The sequence below is a fragment of the Lampetra planeri genome, chromosome 46, assembly GCF_965212315.1.
Source record: "Lampetra planeri chromosome 46, kcLamPlan1.2.h2, whole genome shotgun sequence".
Classification (NCBI taxonomy): Eukaryota; Metazoa; Chordata; class Hyperoartia; order Petromyzontiformes; family Petromyzontidae; genus Lampetra; species Lampetra planeri.
The window spans coordinates 4,661,649-4,680,835 of record NC_136152.1 but is presented as its reverse complement, the minus strand read 5'-3'; the positions used below and the strand labels follow the sequence as shown (position 1 = coordinate 4,680,835).

At 56.7% G+C, this 19,187-nt stretch overlaps 1 protein-coding gene across 1 annotated transcript; it reads left to right on the top strand.

Annotated features, from left to right (window-relative positions):
- The first annotated feature begins 854 nt into the window (after positions 1 to 854).
- LOC144733408 (uncharacterized) lies at positions 855 to 18,890 on the top strand. The gene is made up of 4 exons (XM_078615319.1): positions 855 to 1,184; positions 4,093 to 5,194; positions 17,529 to 18,420; positions 18,877 to 18,890. The coding sequence occupies exons 2-4, from the start codon at positions 4,289 to 4,291 to the stop codon at positions 18,888 to 18,890; spliced, it is 1,812 nt and encodes a 603-aa protein (XP_078471445.1). The 5' UTR covers positions 855 to 1,184; positions 4,093 to 4,288.
- Positions 18,891 to 19,187: the final 297 nt, after the last annotated feature.

Sequence of the window (19,187 nt, the reverse complement as noted above, 5' to 3'; positions counted from 1 at the left end):
ACAACAACCACTCCCATCAACCAAACACCGACTTATCAAGCTCAGCAATCACACACTGACCGCACCACAACCATCACCACGCGCTTCGTCAAGGCTTCTCCGCGGCCATCACCATCATCATCATCTACCCCTCCTATCCGCACAACACCATCACCCACACCATCACCTCCATCCTCAACATTCTTAACACCCCCCCCCCCATCTCTCTTCCATCTCCACATAGAACATCCACCCTTCCCTTTACAACTACAACCATCACCACCACCATCACCATTCCGCTCCCCATCACCACCACCACCACCCCACGTCGCCGTCCTTCTACAAGACAAAGAACCCCCCAGTAGCCTTAACAGACTGTTGGGGCAAGTGCTGTTCGCGAAGACCTTGGGAGGCCGGCACGGCACACGAAGGTGATAGGTGGCCAGAACCACGCCCGGCCGCCTTTGTCTCCCCAGTGCAGATGTTTTTTTTTACCCCGTAACCAGTTATTCATTTAAGTCTGAGTCGATCTAGGGGGAGGCCAAGGACCGGTTTAAACATTCGCCAACACTGTTATTGGTCGTGAGCGGGAATCGAAGTTATGTCGCCGGATTCGTAGCTCAGTGCGCTAACCGCTGCGCCACCAATCACCATAACCCGCTCTCCCCACACCCCCCCGACCATCACCATCACCACCCCCACCACCATCACCACCCCCACCACCCCCATCACCACCCCACCACCACCATCACCACCCCCACCACCCCCATCACCACCCCCCACCACCCCCATCACCACCCCCATCACCACCCCCATCACCACCCCCACCACCCCCATCACCACCATCACTACCCCCATCACCCCCCACCACCTCCTCCTCCGTTACCGCCCGGAGCTCTCTGCGCATGCGCGCGTTTGGCGCAGTCTAAGACGGGAACGCGCGCGTCGCGGGCGCTTTCTCCGACTTCACGATCGCCGCCGCCAACTACCGCCGCTAACTACAACAACTAAGCACAACAACTAACCACAACAACTACAACTACAGCTGCTGCTGTGGAGGAGGAGTTGGAGGAGGATACATGAGAAGAAGTGGCTCGACAAGCCACGGCGAAGCCATCTATACCATCACGACCACCACCACCATCACGACCACCACCATCAGCAGCAGCAGCGGCGCGCGTGTTGCGCGCGTGTTTGTAGAGGCGGTGAGTATAGAGTTGGTGGTCTAGAGCAGACGAGACACTAACTAGTACACACACACACTCGCCTGTGCACACGTGTGTGTGTGTACAGGCGAGTGTGTGTGTGTACAGGCGACTATGCAGGCGAGTGTGTGTGTGTACAGGCGAGTGTACAGGCGAGTGTGTGTGTGTGTACACGCGTGTGTGTGTACAGGCGAGTGTGTGTGTACACGCGTGTGTGTGTACACGCGTGCGTGTGTGTGTGTACAGGCGAGAGTGTGTGTGTGTACACGCGTGTGTGTGTGTGTGTACAGGCGAGTGTACAGGCGAGTGTGTGTACACGCGTGTGTGTGTGTGTGTACAGGCGAGTGTGTGTGTGTACACGCGTGTGTGTGTGTGTGTGTACAGGCGAGTGTGCACGTAGTGAGTGTGCACGTAGCGAGTGTGCACGTAGCGACACGACCGTGCGCACACGCGGATATCCATGGGCTGCGTCGTCGTCGTGTTGGCGTCTAGAGGAGGGTGGCGACTGTGGGGCAGAGTACAGACACACAGATACACACACAGACACACACACAGATACCACACAGACACGGATATACACACAGATATACACACAGACACACACACAGGCACAGATATACACACACAGATACACAGATATACACACACAGATATACACACACAGATACACAGATACACACACAGATATACACACACAGATACACACAGATATACACACACAGATATACACACACAGATACACAGATACACACACAGATATACACACACAGATACACAGATACACACACAGATATACACACACACACAGATATACACACACAGATATACACACACAGAGATACACACACACAGATACACACACAGATATACACAGATATACACACACAGATATACACACACACACAGATATACACACACAGATATACACACACAGAGATACACACACACAGATACACACACAGATATACACACACACGGATACGCAGCCTCGCACAGGAACGCAGAGAGAGATGGGCGCTGGGTGAGACGGGTCCCACCAGCGAGGCGGAGGGAGACAAAGACGCGTGCGCGCCAGCGGCGGCTGCGGGAGACGCGCGTCTTGATGGAGGCGCGTCACGCGTAGGGAGAGCTGGGAGACGCGACTCGCAACCACGACACCACGTACACACACACTCACATACACTCTCACACACACACACCACGTACCACACACACCACGTACCACACACACACACACCACGTACCACACACACCACGTACCACACACACACACACCACGTACCACACACACACACCACACACACACCACGTACCACACACACACACCACACACACACACCACGCACACCACACACACACACCACACACACACCACGTACCACACACACCACACACACGTACCACACACACACCACGTAACACACACACCACGTACCACACACACACCACGTACACACACTAACCCCACACACCACGTACACACACCACATACACACACACACCACGTACCACACACCACGTACCACACACCACGTACACACACACACTAACCCCACACACACACCACGTACACACACACACACCACGTACACACACCACATACACACACACACTAACCCCACATACACACCACGTACACACACACACACCACGTACACACACCACATACACACACACACCACGTACCACACACCACATACACACACCACGTACACCACACACCACACACACACTAACCCCACACACACACCACGTACACACACACACGCGCGTACACACACCACATACACACACACACGCGCGTACACACGCTGTTAGACTCCGATACGCACGTACACACAGCTACGCACGTAGATACAACGGAGATCGACACCGACACGCACACACAAAGACGCACTTACTGTGCACGTATCACGCTCGGATACACGCTGATACGTACACATGACCGGCAGACGAATACACATTGACACGCGCGTGTGTGTGTGAATATTCACATAGATATGCATACGGATAGACGCACACGCATATACTCATTAACACAGGCGCATCTCATCAAATACACGCAGGGTAGGGTGTAGGCGGTGTACACGTGTAACACGTGTAACACGCACTAGACACACGTGTACACACACAAGCAGGTGCTGCTTGTGTGTCTGTTAACGCGCGTGTCTGTGTACACGCGCGTGTCTGTGTTAACGCGCGTGTGTCTGTGTTAACGCGCGTGTCTGTGTTAACGCGCGTGTCTGTGTGTCTGTGTTAACGCGCGTGTCTGTGTTAACGCGCATGTCTGTGTGTCTGTGTTAACGCGTGTGTCTGTGTTAACGCGCGTGTGTCTGTGTTAACGCGCGTGTCTGTGTTAACGCGCATGTCTGTGTGTCTGTGTTAACGCGCGTGTCTGTGTTAACGCGCGCGCGTGTGCGCACACTGTAGGGCTGAGTGCGCGTGTACCGCCCAGAGGCGGAGAGAGACAGGGGATGGGGGAGATCACAGGGAGAGAGGTATTGGGGCAGAGGTATTGGGGCAGAGGTATTGGGGGAGAGGTATTGGGGGAGAGGTATTGGGGGAGAGGTATTGGGGTGGTGGATGTGTGCGGGGGGAGTGTAAAGGCCTGCGCCGAGGGAGGGAGGGGAGGGTGCGCGTCCAGCAGAGAGAGCGAGGCACGGCGGGGGGTGTGGAGAGGGGGTCGGGGCGGGAGTGCACAGGGAGGAGGAGGCGTTGTATGCGGAGCGAGAGGGGAGAGAGAGAGAGAGAGCGCACGAGGAGGAGGAGGTCGGCAGTGGATTGTGCGAGTGTGTGTGTGGACTCTAGAGTCGGGAGGTTGTCTCGGGAGAGTGCGAGCGGTAGGGGGGAGTGGGGAGAGTATATTGTAAGAGGCGCTATCGGTCGTCATTGTCTCGGGGGAGAGCAGACGGAGGCAGCTGAGGAGGAGCGGCGACTCCTCAAACAACCACCACTCGACCGTCGCCTCCATTGGGCACCGGCCCGAGGCAGCCACCTCAACCACAGCCATTAACAGCGCCACCACCACCTCCACCATCTCCACCACCACCCCCACCACCATCACCACCCTCTCCACCCCCACCACCGCCACCACCCCCGCCGCGATGTCCGAGTCTCGCTACAAGGAGTGGATCTTGGACTCCATCGACTCGCTGCGCTCCCGCAAGGCGCGCCCGGACCGCGAGCGCATCTGCCGCATGGTGGAGCGCCGTCACGGCGCGTGCGCCAGCATCACGCAGGTCGCGCTCGAGCGTCTCGTCGCCTCGTCGCTGGTGGTCAAAGTCTCCTACAAGGGCTCGCACAGCTACAGGAACGCGGCCAAGTGTCGCCGCGGCCGCACTCACGGCATGGTGCTCCCTCCGTCGTCCTCACCCGTCGAGAAGGAAAACGACGACGACGGCGGCGGTGGTGGTGGTGTCGGTGAAGAGGAGGAGCAGGAGGATGACGGTGGTTGTGATAATGAGGGTGGTGGTGGTGGAGGGGGAGGTGATGGTGGAGGTGGCCCTGGAGATAATGAAGATGCTGGAGGTGATGGAAAGGTGGTTCCGGCGGATGCTGCTGCTGTTGAAGCTGGTGGGGATGATTCTACTCCAGCTAAGTCTGATGATGATGATGTTGATGATGATCATCATGATGGTGGTGATGGTCCCGGTGGCATTGGTGATGATGGTTCCACGATGGGAGGTGGTGGTGGTGGTGAAGCTGCCGGGTGCAGGAGAGGGCGGTCGAAGCCCATTCGTGATATTGCCGCATCATCGATAACAACTTTGACAACATCGTCAACAACGTCAACAGGGTCAACAACAGCGTCAACAACATCACCGCCCCAAGTGAAACTCGAGACCTCGCCTCGACTCCCTTCGGCCCGCGCTGCCCGCAACCCCGCGGCCAAAGCGCGCAGCTCCCCCACTCCACGGGAGCGCGGCGGGGCTCAGTACGGCGGTGGCGTGGAGGAGAGTGGCGGGGTCAGCTTGGGGAGAGTGGCGGCGAGAAGGAACCTCAAGAAAAAGGTGAGGAGGGTGGTGGTGGTGAGGGTGGTGGTGGTGAGGGTGGTGGTGGTGGGGGTGGTGGTGGTGGTGAGGGTGGTGGTGGTGGGGGTGGTGGTGGTGGTGGGGGTGGTGGTGAGGGTGGTGGTGGTGGTGGGGGTGGTGGTGGTGAGGGTGGTGGTGGTGGGGGTGGTGAGGGTGGTGGTGGTGGGGGTGGTGGTGGTGGTGAGGGTGGTGGTGGGGGTGGTGGTGGTGGTGGGGGTGGTGGTGGTGGTGAGGGTGGTGGTGGTGGGGCTGGTGGTGAGGGTGGTGGGGGTGGTGGTGGTGGTGAGGGTGGTGGTGGAGGTGGTGGTGGTGGTGAGGGTGGTGGTGGTGGTGGTGGGGGTGGTGGTGAGGGTGGTGGTGGGGGTGGTGGTGGTGCAAGTGGCGTTGGGTTAATGGAAGTTGTGTTGGTGTGGGTAGCGCAGCGGGTAGCGCACCCGGGGGCCACCCGAGTTCGAATCTCGCTCACGGCCAACAGAAGTCGACTCGGTCCCAAACGAGTACCTGGGGCGATGTCTTAAACATCGCTACTAGGGAGACAAAGGCGGCCGGGCGTGGTGCTGGCCACCCACCCCTCCGTGTACCTTGACCTTCATCGGGGCTCGCTCACAGCACTTTCTCTAACAGTCCGTCTTGTGTGTTGATGGTGGCGGTGTTCGTGATCAGGCTGATGTTCGTCATCGCGGTGTTGTGGTGCGGACATCTGAAAAAGAGCTTTATAGCTAATCGGATTCCTCCAGCACACATCACGATTGTGATGTGGATGATCGTGATAAGAGCTGCGGATGATGGGCACTAATTGGTGTTGCTGGTTGAGATTGTGTGGTGGTTTATGTGATGGCAGTGATGTTGATGGGGTGGTGCGGGGTTTGTGGGATCCGATGATGGTGGTGATGGATTTTATGGTCCTGTATTGATGTTACATTATCGATGTTGATTATGGTAATTATGATGGTGGTGATGATAGTGATATTATTGGTAACATTAACGCGGTTCCGACCATTCGCGTTTTGCGAAGGCGGGAATGGACGGGACGGATTCGGGACTGGGTCTTGGGTCTCGTTGTGTCTGGGTCTGAGTAGAGTCTTCTTGGGTCTGTGTTTGGGGTCTCGTTGTGTCTGGGGTCTCGTTGTGTCTGGGGTCTCGTTGTGTCTGGGGTCTCGTTGTGTCTGGGGTCTCGTTGTGTCTGGGGTCTCGTTGTGTTTGGGGTCTCGTTGTGTTTGGGGTCTCGTTGTGTCTGGGGTCTCGTTGTGTCTGGGGTCTCGTTGTGTTTGGGGTCTCATTGTATCTGGGGTCTCGTTGTGTCTGGGGTCTCGTTGTGTTTGGGGTCTCGTTATGTCTGGGGTCTCGTTGTGTTTGGGGTCTCGTTGTGTCTGGGGTCTCGTTGTGTCTGGGGTCTCGTTGTGTCTGGGGTCTCGTTGTGTCTGGGGTCTCGTTGTGTTTGGGGTCTCGTTGTGTCTGGGGTCTCGTTGTGTCTGGGGTCTCGTTGTGTTTGGGGTCTCGTTGTGTTTGGGGTCTCGTTGTGTCTGGGGTCTCGTTGTGTCTGGGGTCTCGTTGTGTTTGGGGTCTCGTTGTGTCTGGGGTCTCGTTGTGTTTGGGGTCTCGTTGTGTTTGGGGTCTCGTTGTGTTTGGGGTCTCGTTGTGTTTGGGGTCTCGTTGTGTTTGGGGTCTCGTTGTGTCTGGGGTCTCGTTGTGTTTGGGGTCTCGTTGTGTCTGGGGTCTCGTTGTGTCTGGGGTCTCGTTGTGTTTGGGGTCTCGTTGTGTTTGGGGTCTCGTTGTGTCTGGGGTCTCGTTGTGTTTGGGGTCTCATTGTATCTGGGGTCTCGTTGTGTCTGGGGTCTCGTTGTGTTTGGGGTCTCGTTGTGTCTGGGGTCTCGTTGTGTCTGGGGTCTCGTTGTGTTTGGGGTCTCGTTGTGTCTGGGGTCTCGTTGTGTTTGGGGTCTCGTTGTGTCTGGGGTCTCGTTGTGTCTGGGGTCTCGTTGTGTCTGGGGTCTCGTTGTGTTTGGGGTCTCGTTGTGTTTGGGGTCTCGTTGTGTTTGGGGTCTCGTTGTGTCTGGGGTCTCGTTGTGTCTGGGGTCTCATTGTGTCTGGGGTCTCGTTGTGTCTGGGGTCTCGTTGTGTTTGGGGTCTCGTTGTGTTTGGGGTCTCGTTGTGTCTGGGGTCTCGTTGTGTTTGGGGTCTCGTTGTGTCTGGGGTCTCGTTGTGTTTGGGGTCTCGTTGTGTCTGGGGTCTCGTTGTGTCTGGGGTCTCGTTGTGTTTGGGGTCTCGTTGTGTTTGGGGTCTCGTTGTGTTTGGGGTCTCGTTGTGTCTGGGGTCTCGTTGTGTCTGGGGTCTCGTTGTGTCTGGGGTCTCGTTGTGTCTGGGGTCTCGTTGTGTAAATGTCTCTCACGCGCTGGGGGTAACCAGGGGCTGGTCTTCTCGTCGCTGTCTATCGCCGTCTGTGTTTGTGTCCACGCCTGTGCATGGCTCTGGGAGAGGGGGGCGGGGGGCTTATGGGGGCGGGGGGCTGATGGGTGGGGGGGGGTCCGCTATGCGCGGGAGGCGTCGGGTTACAGTTACACAGACACACGCACAAAGACAAAGGTCCCCCGTATAACCTTAACTGACGTTTGGGGCAAGTGCTGTTAGCGAGTGGCGCCTATGGAGGCCGGCGCGGGTGTTCAGCACCCACGCCCCGCGCCTTTATCTCTCTGGTGGCGATGTTCACGACACACCGCACCAGGTACACGACTCGTTTCAGGCGGAGTCGACCTAGGGGAGGCCCACGACCGGTTTAGATATAACGTCACTGGTGTTGGCACGTGAGCAGGAATCGAACTCGGGTGACCTGGGTTCGTAGCGCAGTGCGCTAACCACGACACCACCGCTCCCCAAAGACACGCGCACACAGTTTCAGACACGCGCTCGGAGACACCACGGCCTCTGCGCGCGTTCACACGCGAGGTGGGTGGACAATCACTCCGGCAGGGGTGGGTACACGCGGGTACCAAAGACAGGACGTACGCATCCAGAGAGTTATTGACGAATGTGTTGTTTTGTGTGTGTACACACACACGCACGTGCACACACACGCGTACACACACACACACACGTACACACACACGTTTGCACACGCACGTGTACACGTACACACGCGCGTGTGTACATACACACGTGCACACACACACACGTGTACACACACACGTGTGTACGTGTGTGTGTGCACGTGTGTGTGCGCACGCGGATTTGAGATGCGCCGGTGGCAAGCGCGCATTGCACCGATGACGACGCGCGTCTCTTCAACAACGCAAAGACAAAGATCCCCCACATAGCCTCTAACCGACTGTTGGGACAAGTGCTGTTCGCGAGCACCTATTTTGTTCGGCACGCGGCACATGATGGGGTGGTGGAAAAACACAACAACACTGAGGAGGGTGCACACATTCACAGTTACACACATTCACAGTTACACACATTCACAGTTACACACAGACACAGTTACACAGCTACACACAGCTACACACACAGGGCAAAGATCCCCTTAGACTTGTGGGGCAGTGGCGTTAGGCAGTACCTATGAAGGCCGACACGGCACACGGGGAATGATGGGTGACAAAGACACAGGCTCGCACACATCGACACACACACAGACACACAGGGCACACACACAGACACACACACAGGGCACAAAGATAAAGACAAAGATCCCCCGTATAGCCTTAACAGACTGTAGGGGCAAGTGCTGTTAGCGAGCACCTATGAAGGCCGGAACGGTACACGAACGAGGGGGTGGGTGGCCAGCACCACGCCCGACCGCCATTGTCTCCCCAGTGGCGATGTTTACACACCGCACCAGGTACTCATTTAAGGCTGAGTCGACCTAGGGGAGGCCCGGGACCGGTTCAGATAATCGTCACTGGTGTCGCCGGGTTCATAGCACAGCGCGCTAACCGCTACATTACCGCTCCCCCCACACACAGACACACACACACACAGACACACACAGGGCACACACACAGACACACACACAGCAAAACAAATACACGCACAGTTTGGCACGCACAAATCCAGACCAGGCGGGCACACACACACAGGGCACACACACAGGGCACACACACATAGACACACACATAAACACACACACAGGGCACACGTACCAACACGCGTCTATACAAAAACACGAAGACAAAGATCCCCCTTAGAGACTTAACAGACTGTTGAGGCAAGTGCTGTTAGCGAGTACCTATGAAGGTCGGCACGGCACACGCGGAGGGGTGTGGGTACCCAGGACCAGGCCCGGCCGCCTTTATCTCCCCAGTGGCGATGTTTACACACCGCACCACGTACTTATTTGAGGCTGAGTCGACCTAGGGGAAGCCCAGGACCGGTTCAGATAATCGTCACTGGTGGTGATGAGCGGGAATTGGTTAGCGCAGTGCGCTACACTACCGCTCCCAACAAAGAGCACACACATAGACACACACACACATAGACACACACACACATAGACACACACACACATAGACACACACACAGACACACATAGACACACATAGACACAGACACACACACAGGGCACACACATAGACACACACACACACACATAGACACACATACACAGACACACACACACACACACACAAACACACACAGACACACACAGACACACAGACACACACACACATAGACACACAGACACACACACGACCAAGAGGCGATCACGCGCGCGCTCACACGCGCATTGCACGCGCGCATAAACGCCCTTGTGCGCAGACGCACACACACAAAGACAAAGATCCCCCATATAGCTTGAGACAGATTGTTGGGGCAAGTGCCGTTAGCGAGCACCTATGAAGGTCGGGCACAGCGCACGAGGAGGATGGCTGTAAAACACCACGCATGGCCGCCTTTGTCTTCCTAGTGGCGATGTTTACACATCGCACCGGGTATTTATTAAAGGCTGAGTCAGCCTAGGGGAGGCCTCCGTTCAGACAATCGTCACTGGTGTTGGCCGTGAGCGGGAATCGAACCCGGGTCGCCGGGTTTGTAGCGCAGCGCGCTCACCGCTACACCACCGCTCCCACAGGCGCACACACACACGCACACACACGCACATACACACACATACACGCGCACACCCACACACGCTCATACACTCACTCACACACACACTCACTCACACACACACGCACATACACACACGTTCACACACGCACACACGCACGCACACACACACACGCAACACACACGCACGAACCCACAGGCGCTCGAACACAAAGAACCGCGCACGTGCACGCGCGTTCGCATTGATAATTGAGATCACGGACACAGACGCGCGCGCACACGCAGAGACAAAGATCCCCCGTGTAGCCTGAACAGACTGTGGGGGGCAAGTGCTGTAAGCGAGCAGCACCTGTGAAGGCCGCCACGGCACACGAGGGGGTGGCTGGAAAACACCACGCCCGGCCGCCTTTGCCTCCCCGGTGCCGATGTATACACACCACACCAGGTGCTCATTTAAGGCTGAGTCGACATAGGGGAGGCCCAGGGCCGGTTGAGATATTCGCCACCACGGTTACTGGTCGTGAGCAGCGAATTGAACTCGAGTCGCCGGATTATTAGGGAAAGTGTGCTAACCGCTGCACCACCGCTCCCCGTAGGGCACGTACATACACACACACATTGGCGAACACGCGAACACGTATAGCAATACACGACGCACACATACACACACAGAGACACGCACACACAGAGACACGAACACACACGCACACACACGCACACACAGAGACACGCACACACAGAGACACGCACACACAAAGGCACGCACACAGACACGAGCATGCGCTCACACACGCACACACACACGCGCACACGCGCACGCAAACACGTACACACACGCACGCGTGTACACACACGTACACACAGAGACACGCACACAGAGACACGTACACACACACGCTCACACACGCTCACACACGGGCACACACGCACACACACGGACACACACACACATACGCTCACACACGGACACACACACACACGCACACACACGCTCACACACGGACACACAGAGGCACCATCACGCACAGACGCCACGACGCACGCGCATTCACAAGGACATTCACGGACACACGCGCACACGCGCGTACACACAAAGACAAACATCCCCCGTGTAGCCTTAACAGACTGTTGAGGCAAGTGCTGTTAGCGAGCACCTATGAAGGCCGGCACGGCACACGCCGGGGGTGTGGGTGCTCAGGACCAGGCCCGACCGCCTTTGTCTCCCTAGTGGCGATGTTTACACATTGCAGCAGGTACTCATTTGAGGCTGAGTCGACCGAGGGGATGCCCAGGACCGGTTCAGATGATCGTGAGCGGGAATCGAACTCGGATCGCTGGTTTCGTAGCGCAGCGAACTAACATGGACACTACCGCTCCCCTACACGCACACACACGCACACTCAAGTACACAGACAAAGATCGCCCGTGTAGCTTACACAGTTTGTTTGGGCAAGTGCCGCTAGCGATTAGCGAACGATGAAGGTCAACACAATCCGCACGACCCATGGTGGTGTGGTTTGCACCACGCCTAATCTACTGCCGCCTTTGTCTCCCTCGTAGCGTCTTTACGCATCGCAGCAACATGGGGGGGGGGGGGGAGGCCCGGTTTCACGTATTCGTCACTGATGGAGGCTGTGAAGAGGATTGAACTCGGGTTTACAGGGTTCGTAGCGCATGGCGCTGACCACTTCGCGACCGCTAACCACTGCGATAACCACTGCACCACCACTCACACATGAACACACACGCGCAGGCACTCGCACGCACACTGATGATCACTCATTAACGCACACGCATACAAAGATCCCCGTGTAGCTTTCATAGGCTGTTGGGTCAAGTGCGTATAGCGAGTAGCACCTATGAAGGCCGGCACGGCACATAAGGGGGTGCGTTGGCCAGCTCCATGCCTGGCCGCCTTTGTATCCCGAGTGGCGATATTTACCTACCACAATAGGTACTCATTTGAGGCTGAGTCGACCTAGGGGAGGCCTCACGCATAGACAGACAACCCCCCCTCTCATCTGGTCTAGGCAGACTATGTGTGCAAGTGCTGTTAGCAAGCACCTATGAAGGCAATCGGGGCGCAACACGAGGAATTGGCATACCCAGAACCTCGACCGCATTGTATCCCAAAGGTGCTGACTTTTAGACACTTCACCAGGTACTCTTTTAAGGCTGAGTCAATGTACGGGAGGCCAGCACATCGGTTCAGAGTTCACATCGCCGGTATTCGTAGCGCGGTTTTGCTCACCACAGCGCCACCGCTCTCCCCAGCCCACACGTGCGCGCACGCGGCAGGCGGTCTGATATCGATTAACTAATCCAGGAGTGGTTGTTATAGTACCAATAGGGCATTGTATACTACTGTAGGTTTAAAAGTAGGACATGGAGTGGGTGGTGTGACCAGCAACCACCCTCGACTGCCTTTGTCTCCCCAGTGCCAATGTTCTCGCGCACGCACGTGCACACTCTCACGCAAACAAAGACAGAGATCCCCCGTGTAGCCTCAACACTGTTGGGGGAAGTGCTGTTAGCGAGCACCTATGCAGGCCGGCACGGCGCATGAGGGGGTGGGTGGTCGGCATCACGCCCAGCCACCTTTGTCTCCCCAATGCCGATGATTACGTGCCATGGAATGCATTTTATGTTGAGTTAACCTAGGGGGAGACGTAGGACCGGTTCAGATATTTGTCACCGATGTTGGCCGCGAGGAGCTCCCGATGGGACACATGAGCCCCTCACACAACGCAGCCTCGTTGAACCAGGATGGGTCGGCAGGCCAACCTGAGTGTGTAGATGTTCTGTCTATGGGACCCCACGCTCCACAAGCGTTGAGCACGGAGGGCACGGAGGGCACGGAGGGCATGAATGAATGTGGGCGAGAAGACCCGGAGCTTGGAGTACAAAGGCCAGGCAGCTTCCACAGAGTCTGCCGGTGAGAAGAGAACGGCGCTCCGCTGCCTCGGAGTGAAACCGGAGCGAGTCAGAAGCAAACCGCCGAGATGTGGGAACTGCTCCTCACCCACTTTGCAACTGCCTCGTCGACCTAGGCTGCTGCTGCTGTGTTTTGTCACGTCCCAGGTTCATCAGTAGCCGCCATTGGCCACTAGGTCGCGTGACTACGCGGCGCTTGTGCCAGGCTAGGTGCGCTCCGAGACTGTCGAAGGCTCGCTGCTGGCAGGCGGTCACGGGACAGACGCAGGCTTCCCTGGCTTGACTGAGACGACGAGCAGATGGCACTCACTCACACACTCACACTCACACTCACTCACACACTCACACACACTCACTCACACACTCACTCACACACACTCATACACTCACTCACACTCACTCTCACACACACTCACACACTCACACACTCACTCACACTCACTCACACACTCACTCACACACTCACTCACACTCACACACACTCATACACTCACACACACTCACTCACACACTCACTCACACACTCACTCTCACACTCACACACACTCACACTCACTCACACACTCACACACACTCACTCACACACTCACTCACACACTCACTCTCACACTCACACACACTCACACACACTCACACACTCACACACACTCACTCACACACTCACTCACACACACTCATACACTCACTCACACTCACTCACACACTCACTCACACACACTCACACACACTCATACACTCACACACTCACACTCACTCACACTCACACACTCACTCACACACTCACTCACACTCACACACACTCATACACTCACACACACACTCACACTCACTCACACTCACACACTCACTCACACTCACTCACACACACTCACACACACTCACTCACTGACACACTCACTCACACTCACACACACTCACTGACACACTCACACACTCACTCACACTCGCACACACACTCACTCACACACACTCACACACTCACACACACTCACTCACACACTCACTCACACTCACACACACTCACACACACTCACTCACACACTCACACACTCACTCACACACACTCACACACACTCACTCACACACTCACTCACACACTCACTCACACACTCACTCACACTCACTCACACTCACACACACGCACACACTCTCACACTCACACACACTCACACACACTTGCACACTCACTCGCACACACACTCACATTCACTCACACTCACTCACACACTCACTCACACACTCACACACACTCACACATTCACTCACACTCACTCACACACACACACTCTCACACTCACACACACTCACACACTCTCACACTCACTCACACACACTCACACACACTCGCACACTCACTCGCACACACACTCACACACACTCGCACACACTCACACTCGCACACACACTCACACACACTCACACACACTCACACACACTCACTCACACACACTCACACACACTCACACTCACTCACACACACACTCACACACACTCACACACACTCACTCACACACTCACACTCACTCACACACACTCACACACTCACTCACACTCACTCACACACACTCACTCACACTCACGCACACACTCACACACACACACACTCACACACACTCACACACACTCACTCAGACACACTCACACACACTCACACTCGTCACACACTCACTCACACACACTCACACACTCACGCACACACACTCACACTCGCACACACAGCTCCCCACCCCCACATGCACACGCGTACCCCCACGTACCCCCACGTACCCCCACCTACCCCCCCCCCCCACCGCGATAGCCCCTCGCCCTAATCGGGGATCATCATTACTGACGGACACAGCCGCCACTGCCAGTGACGTCACTAATCGGATCTCAGCCTCCAGAGTTCCCCACGTGGGGGGGGGGGGGGGCCGCGGGGAACCGAGTGGGGGGGTTGGGGGGCGAGGGGAACCGGAGGGGGAACCGAGGGGCGGGGCTGTGGGGGGAGTACCGGGGGGACGAGGGGGCGGGGCGGGGAGGGACCCGACGTCATCGCTCCCGTCACGTTCTGACCGGAGCGAGCCCGCGGGGTGCGTGTCCACACGTATTCCGCCTCATTTGAAACTGCGTCGCCTCCGCCGTGTGCTGCCTGTGCTGTCTCGTGTGTGCTGCCTGTGCTGTCTCGTGTGTGCTGCCTGTGCTGTCTCGTGTGTGCTGCCTGTGCTGTCTCGTGTGTGCTGCCTGTGCTGTCTCGTGTGTGCTGCCTGTGCTGTCTCGTGTGTGCTGCCTGTGCTGTCTCGTGTGTGCTGCCTGTGCTGTCTCGTGTGTGCTGCCTGTGCTGTCTCGTGTGTGCTGCCTGTGCTGCCTGTGCTGTCTCGTGAGTGACTTTCTCGCTTGTAGGAGTGTCTGGGTCCTGTGTGGGTCCCGTGTGGGTGCTTTGGCCGTTTTTTCGATGAGCGGACGAGGAGCGGTGGCGCAGTGGTTAGCGCACTGTGCCACGATCCCGGCCCAACTCGAGTTGCATTCCCGCTCACGGTCACCAACACCGGTAACGAATATCTTGGACCGGTCCCGGCCCTCCCCTCAAGTGGAATCTGCCGTGATAAATGAGCACCTGCCGTGGTGCGTAGAAGCATCAGCACTGGAGAAACAAAGGCGGTCGGGCGCGGTGTTGGCCACAGCCCCATTCACTCGAGTGCCCTGCCGGCTTTAATAGGTGCTCGCTAACACCACCTGGCCACAACAGTCCGTTAAGTCGATACGGGGGGCAGGATCTTTGTCTGTTGGCCATTGTTCGCCTGGCTGATTTGATTAAACAAACGACAACATGTTGCACGTACGAGGGGGAAACCCACTCATTAATTACGGCACCAATGCTGTGTTCAGATCCTGTTCTCTTGATGAAACGCGAGGGACAATAATAATGGATTGTATTCGATGGATGCTTTGTTATATAACGCGCGGTCGAGTTTGACCGTGAGGGGTGGCTGCCCCCTCCTGGTAATGGTGGAAACTGCGCCACCCTAAAAACCAACAAGGTGTGCTGTACCAATTTTAACATAACAATCACAACAATAGCCGCAAGTTAGGGGGTCATGTCGTAAAAAAATACATAGCACCGCTATTAATTATAGCACGCGTAGGTTTTCGCGAACAAATTTTAGTTTTTGTTTCAAATCACGTGAATAAAAATGTGTGTTGTACACCCTCCACCACCCCACCACCTGCGCAGCCAATTCATTAAGTAGTTACGCGATGAATGCACGTGTCCGATTTAGTCCCTCTGCTGCAGACACATTGTTACACTATATGCGTGTTTGCCTTTTCCCGACCGCCCGCGGATGATAGTTTTACATCATCTCTTGGTTTGAATCCGGGAGGCCGCCCTGCACAATACCATGTCTGTATTCACTGTAAAATGCGCGCTGGCTGCTTGCTTTACATATTGGACGTTCAAGATCCGCCGACGTCATTCCCAGAATAGGAGCCCCCACCACCCCGTTCACTGTCGGCATCGTGCGCTTAAACGTCTCCATTTATAACATTACACAGCAAATTACTCAATTGGGACTACACACAGAGGCTCTCATTGCCCCCCTTATTGGCAGACTAATACTAAACTAAACTACTTGTTATTTTATCAGGTAAGGCCCACGAACCCATATCGCTCTTTTTCACAAGCGACCTTTCTATAACAAATGATAGTTCAACGAAGTGGCTTATCACACACATGGACATTTATCGCAGACAAATACTCTAAACGCGTGATGTTGATTCTAAATGTGGAGGGAAAACCGGAGGACCTGGAGAAAAATCCACGTGACCACGTGGAGAACTTGCAAACTCCAAATATACAGCAGCAGGCGTCGGGGTCAGGATTGCATCCACAGCCTCCTGTATAGAAGGCGAGGTAGTCAACATCTCGCCATTGTGGCGCCTCTGTTGACGGACTTGCCAATTATACTCGTAATGATCTCTTTGAGTTCTCACATTGTTCAACACATTAAACTTGAAACTTAATTCCACGGCAGCATCCTAGTGTGCACGTGTGTGTGTAGTTGTTGTAGTTGTTGTAGTTGTTGTAGTTGTTGTCGTGTAGCGGTTAGCACGCTGCACGACGAACCCGGCGACCTGACTTCGATCCCGCTCACGGCCAACATCGGTGATGATTATCTGAACCAGTCGTGGGCCTCCCCTAAGCCGACTCAGCCTGAAATGAGTACTTGGTATGGTGTGTAAACATCACCACTTGGGAGACAAGAGCAGGCAGGCGTGGTGCTGGCCACCCACTACCTCGTGTATCGTTCCGCCCTTCATAGGTGCTACTCGCTAACAGCACAGGGAATCTTTGTCTTTGTAGATGTTGGACGACGGCTTCGTGGACCCGTCTGTGCTGGTCAAGCGTCGCCGTGACGGTGAAGCCCCCGTCACCACCACCAGCAGCAGCAACAACAACAACAACCCTACCACCACCGCCAAGGCCACCGCCACTGTCGCGACGGCGATCGGCGTCCGTGGGACGCGGCGAGCGACGTCAGCCAGGGTGCCCGCGCCGACCCCGGCGTCGATGCCGGCGCCGGCCCTGCTGGAGCCCACGACTCGTGCCACACGGCACGCGGCACCGCACCCGGCTAATGACACACCGCACCCGGCCAACGGGTCACCGCACCCGGCACCGCACCCAGCCAACGGGTCATCGCACCCGGCACCGCACCCGGCTAATGGGTCACCGCACCCGGCTAATGGGTCACCGCACCCGGCTAATGGGTCACCGCACCCGACACCGCACCCGGCCAACGGGTCACCGCACCCGGCCAACGACACACCGCACCCGGCCGATGGATCACCGCACCCGGCACCGCGCCAGGCAACTCAGCCAATCAACGAGTCACCGCACCCGGCGAGCGCTTCGCACTCAGCCGCCCCGGACACCCCCGCCACCCCCGCCGCTGATGCCGCTGCCGCTGCCGCAGCCGACAAAGCGGATCGGCCCGGGTCCGGTACACGGAGCCGGCCCGGCCGCGAGGCCGGGACCGCTCGTCCTTTCTCCTCCGCGACCTCGGCGGCGGCCGCAATCGGCGGCGACGACGACGGCGGCGACTCCTCGGACTCGGATTGCGAGTCGAACGTCCCGGCGCCGGACTCGGCGGGGACTCCCGGCAGAGAGAAGGGCGGTGGCGGCCGAGTCGGTGGAGGGTGGCAGGAGGAGGCGGCGGGCAGGGCGGGCCGCCCCGCCAACGCAGAGGGGGCAGGCGGGAGGAGCCCGTCGAGCCAGCCGCCCGCTGCCCCTCCGCTGCCCTCGCAGCCCACGCCGCCGCCGCTGCCTCCCGATGCAGTAGCAGCGGCGGCAGCAGCGGCAGCAGCAGCAGCGGCAGCAGCAAGCCACGGTGAGGACGGAAACGGGGTCCTCCTGAGAAACGTCTTGGGACACGGCGAGGCTTTCCTGGGTAAACAAGCATAACGATGAACATACATGTGTTAATCTTGTAAACACGCTGCGAGTATATGGATAGCTGGAGTCCTTTCGTCAGTCTACTGCTGTGATTGGGTCTCCCCATGCTGTGCAAGTCACGGGGGCTCTTTTACCCTACTTCACCAATCTGGTCAATGCTGGTTGGTGGATTTATGAAATAAGCCGCGGATGGAAATCGAACTCACGTCCCAATCACAAATCATCACCTACGACTGATCTCATCCCATCCTGGCAGCTAAGCAGGTTTGAGCCTGGTCAGTGTTTAAATGGGTGACCATCAGTGCTTGCCAGGTGTTGCAGGCATGCGGATGTGAGGGAGGGCTGGACCACAACAAGAGATGGCAGCACGACAAATGGGTTTGGTCCACGCCTGGATTTGGTCCTCACCATCATCATAATCTCCATCATCACCTACTTAATCATCGTGATCATTGTGCCTCCAAAGTTTATCAAATGTGGCACTTCAACAGTAGTTGCCCCGTGGATATAATAGACTGTTCGCCGATATGGATGACCTGCTTCTTGACATGGGAATGTGGAATGGTG

Coding starts and splice junctions, on each gene's coding strand:
- LOC144733408 (XM_078615319.1), top strand. CDS start 4,289: ATGTCCGAGTCTCGCTACAAGGAGTGGATCTTGGACTCCATCGACTCG. Junction 5,195..17,528: donor GAAGGAACCTCAAGAAAAAG/GTGAGGAGGGTG, acceptor TTGTCTTTGTAG/ATGTTGGACGACGGCTTCGT.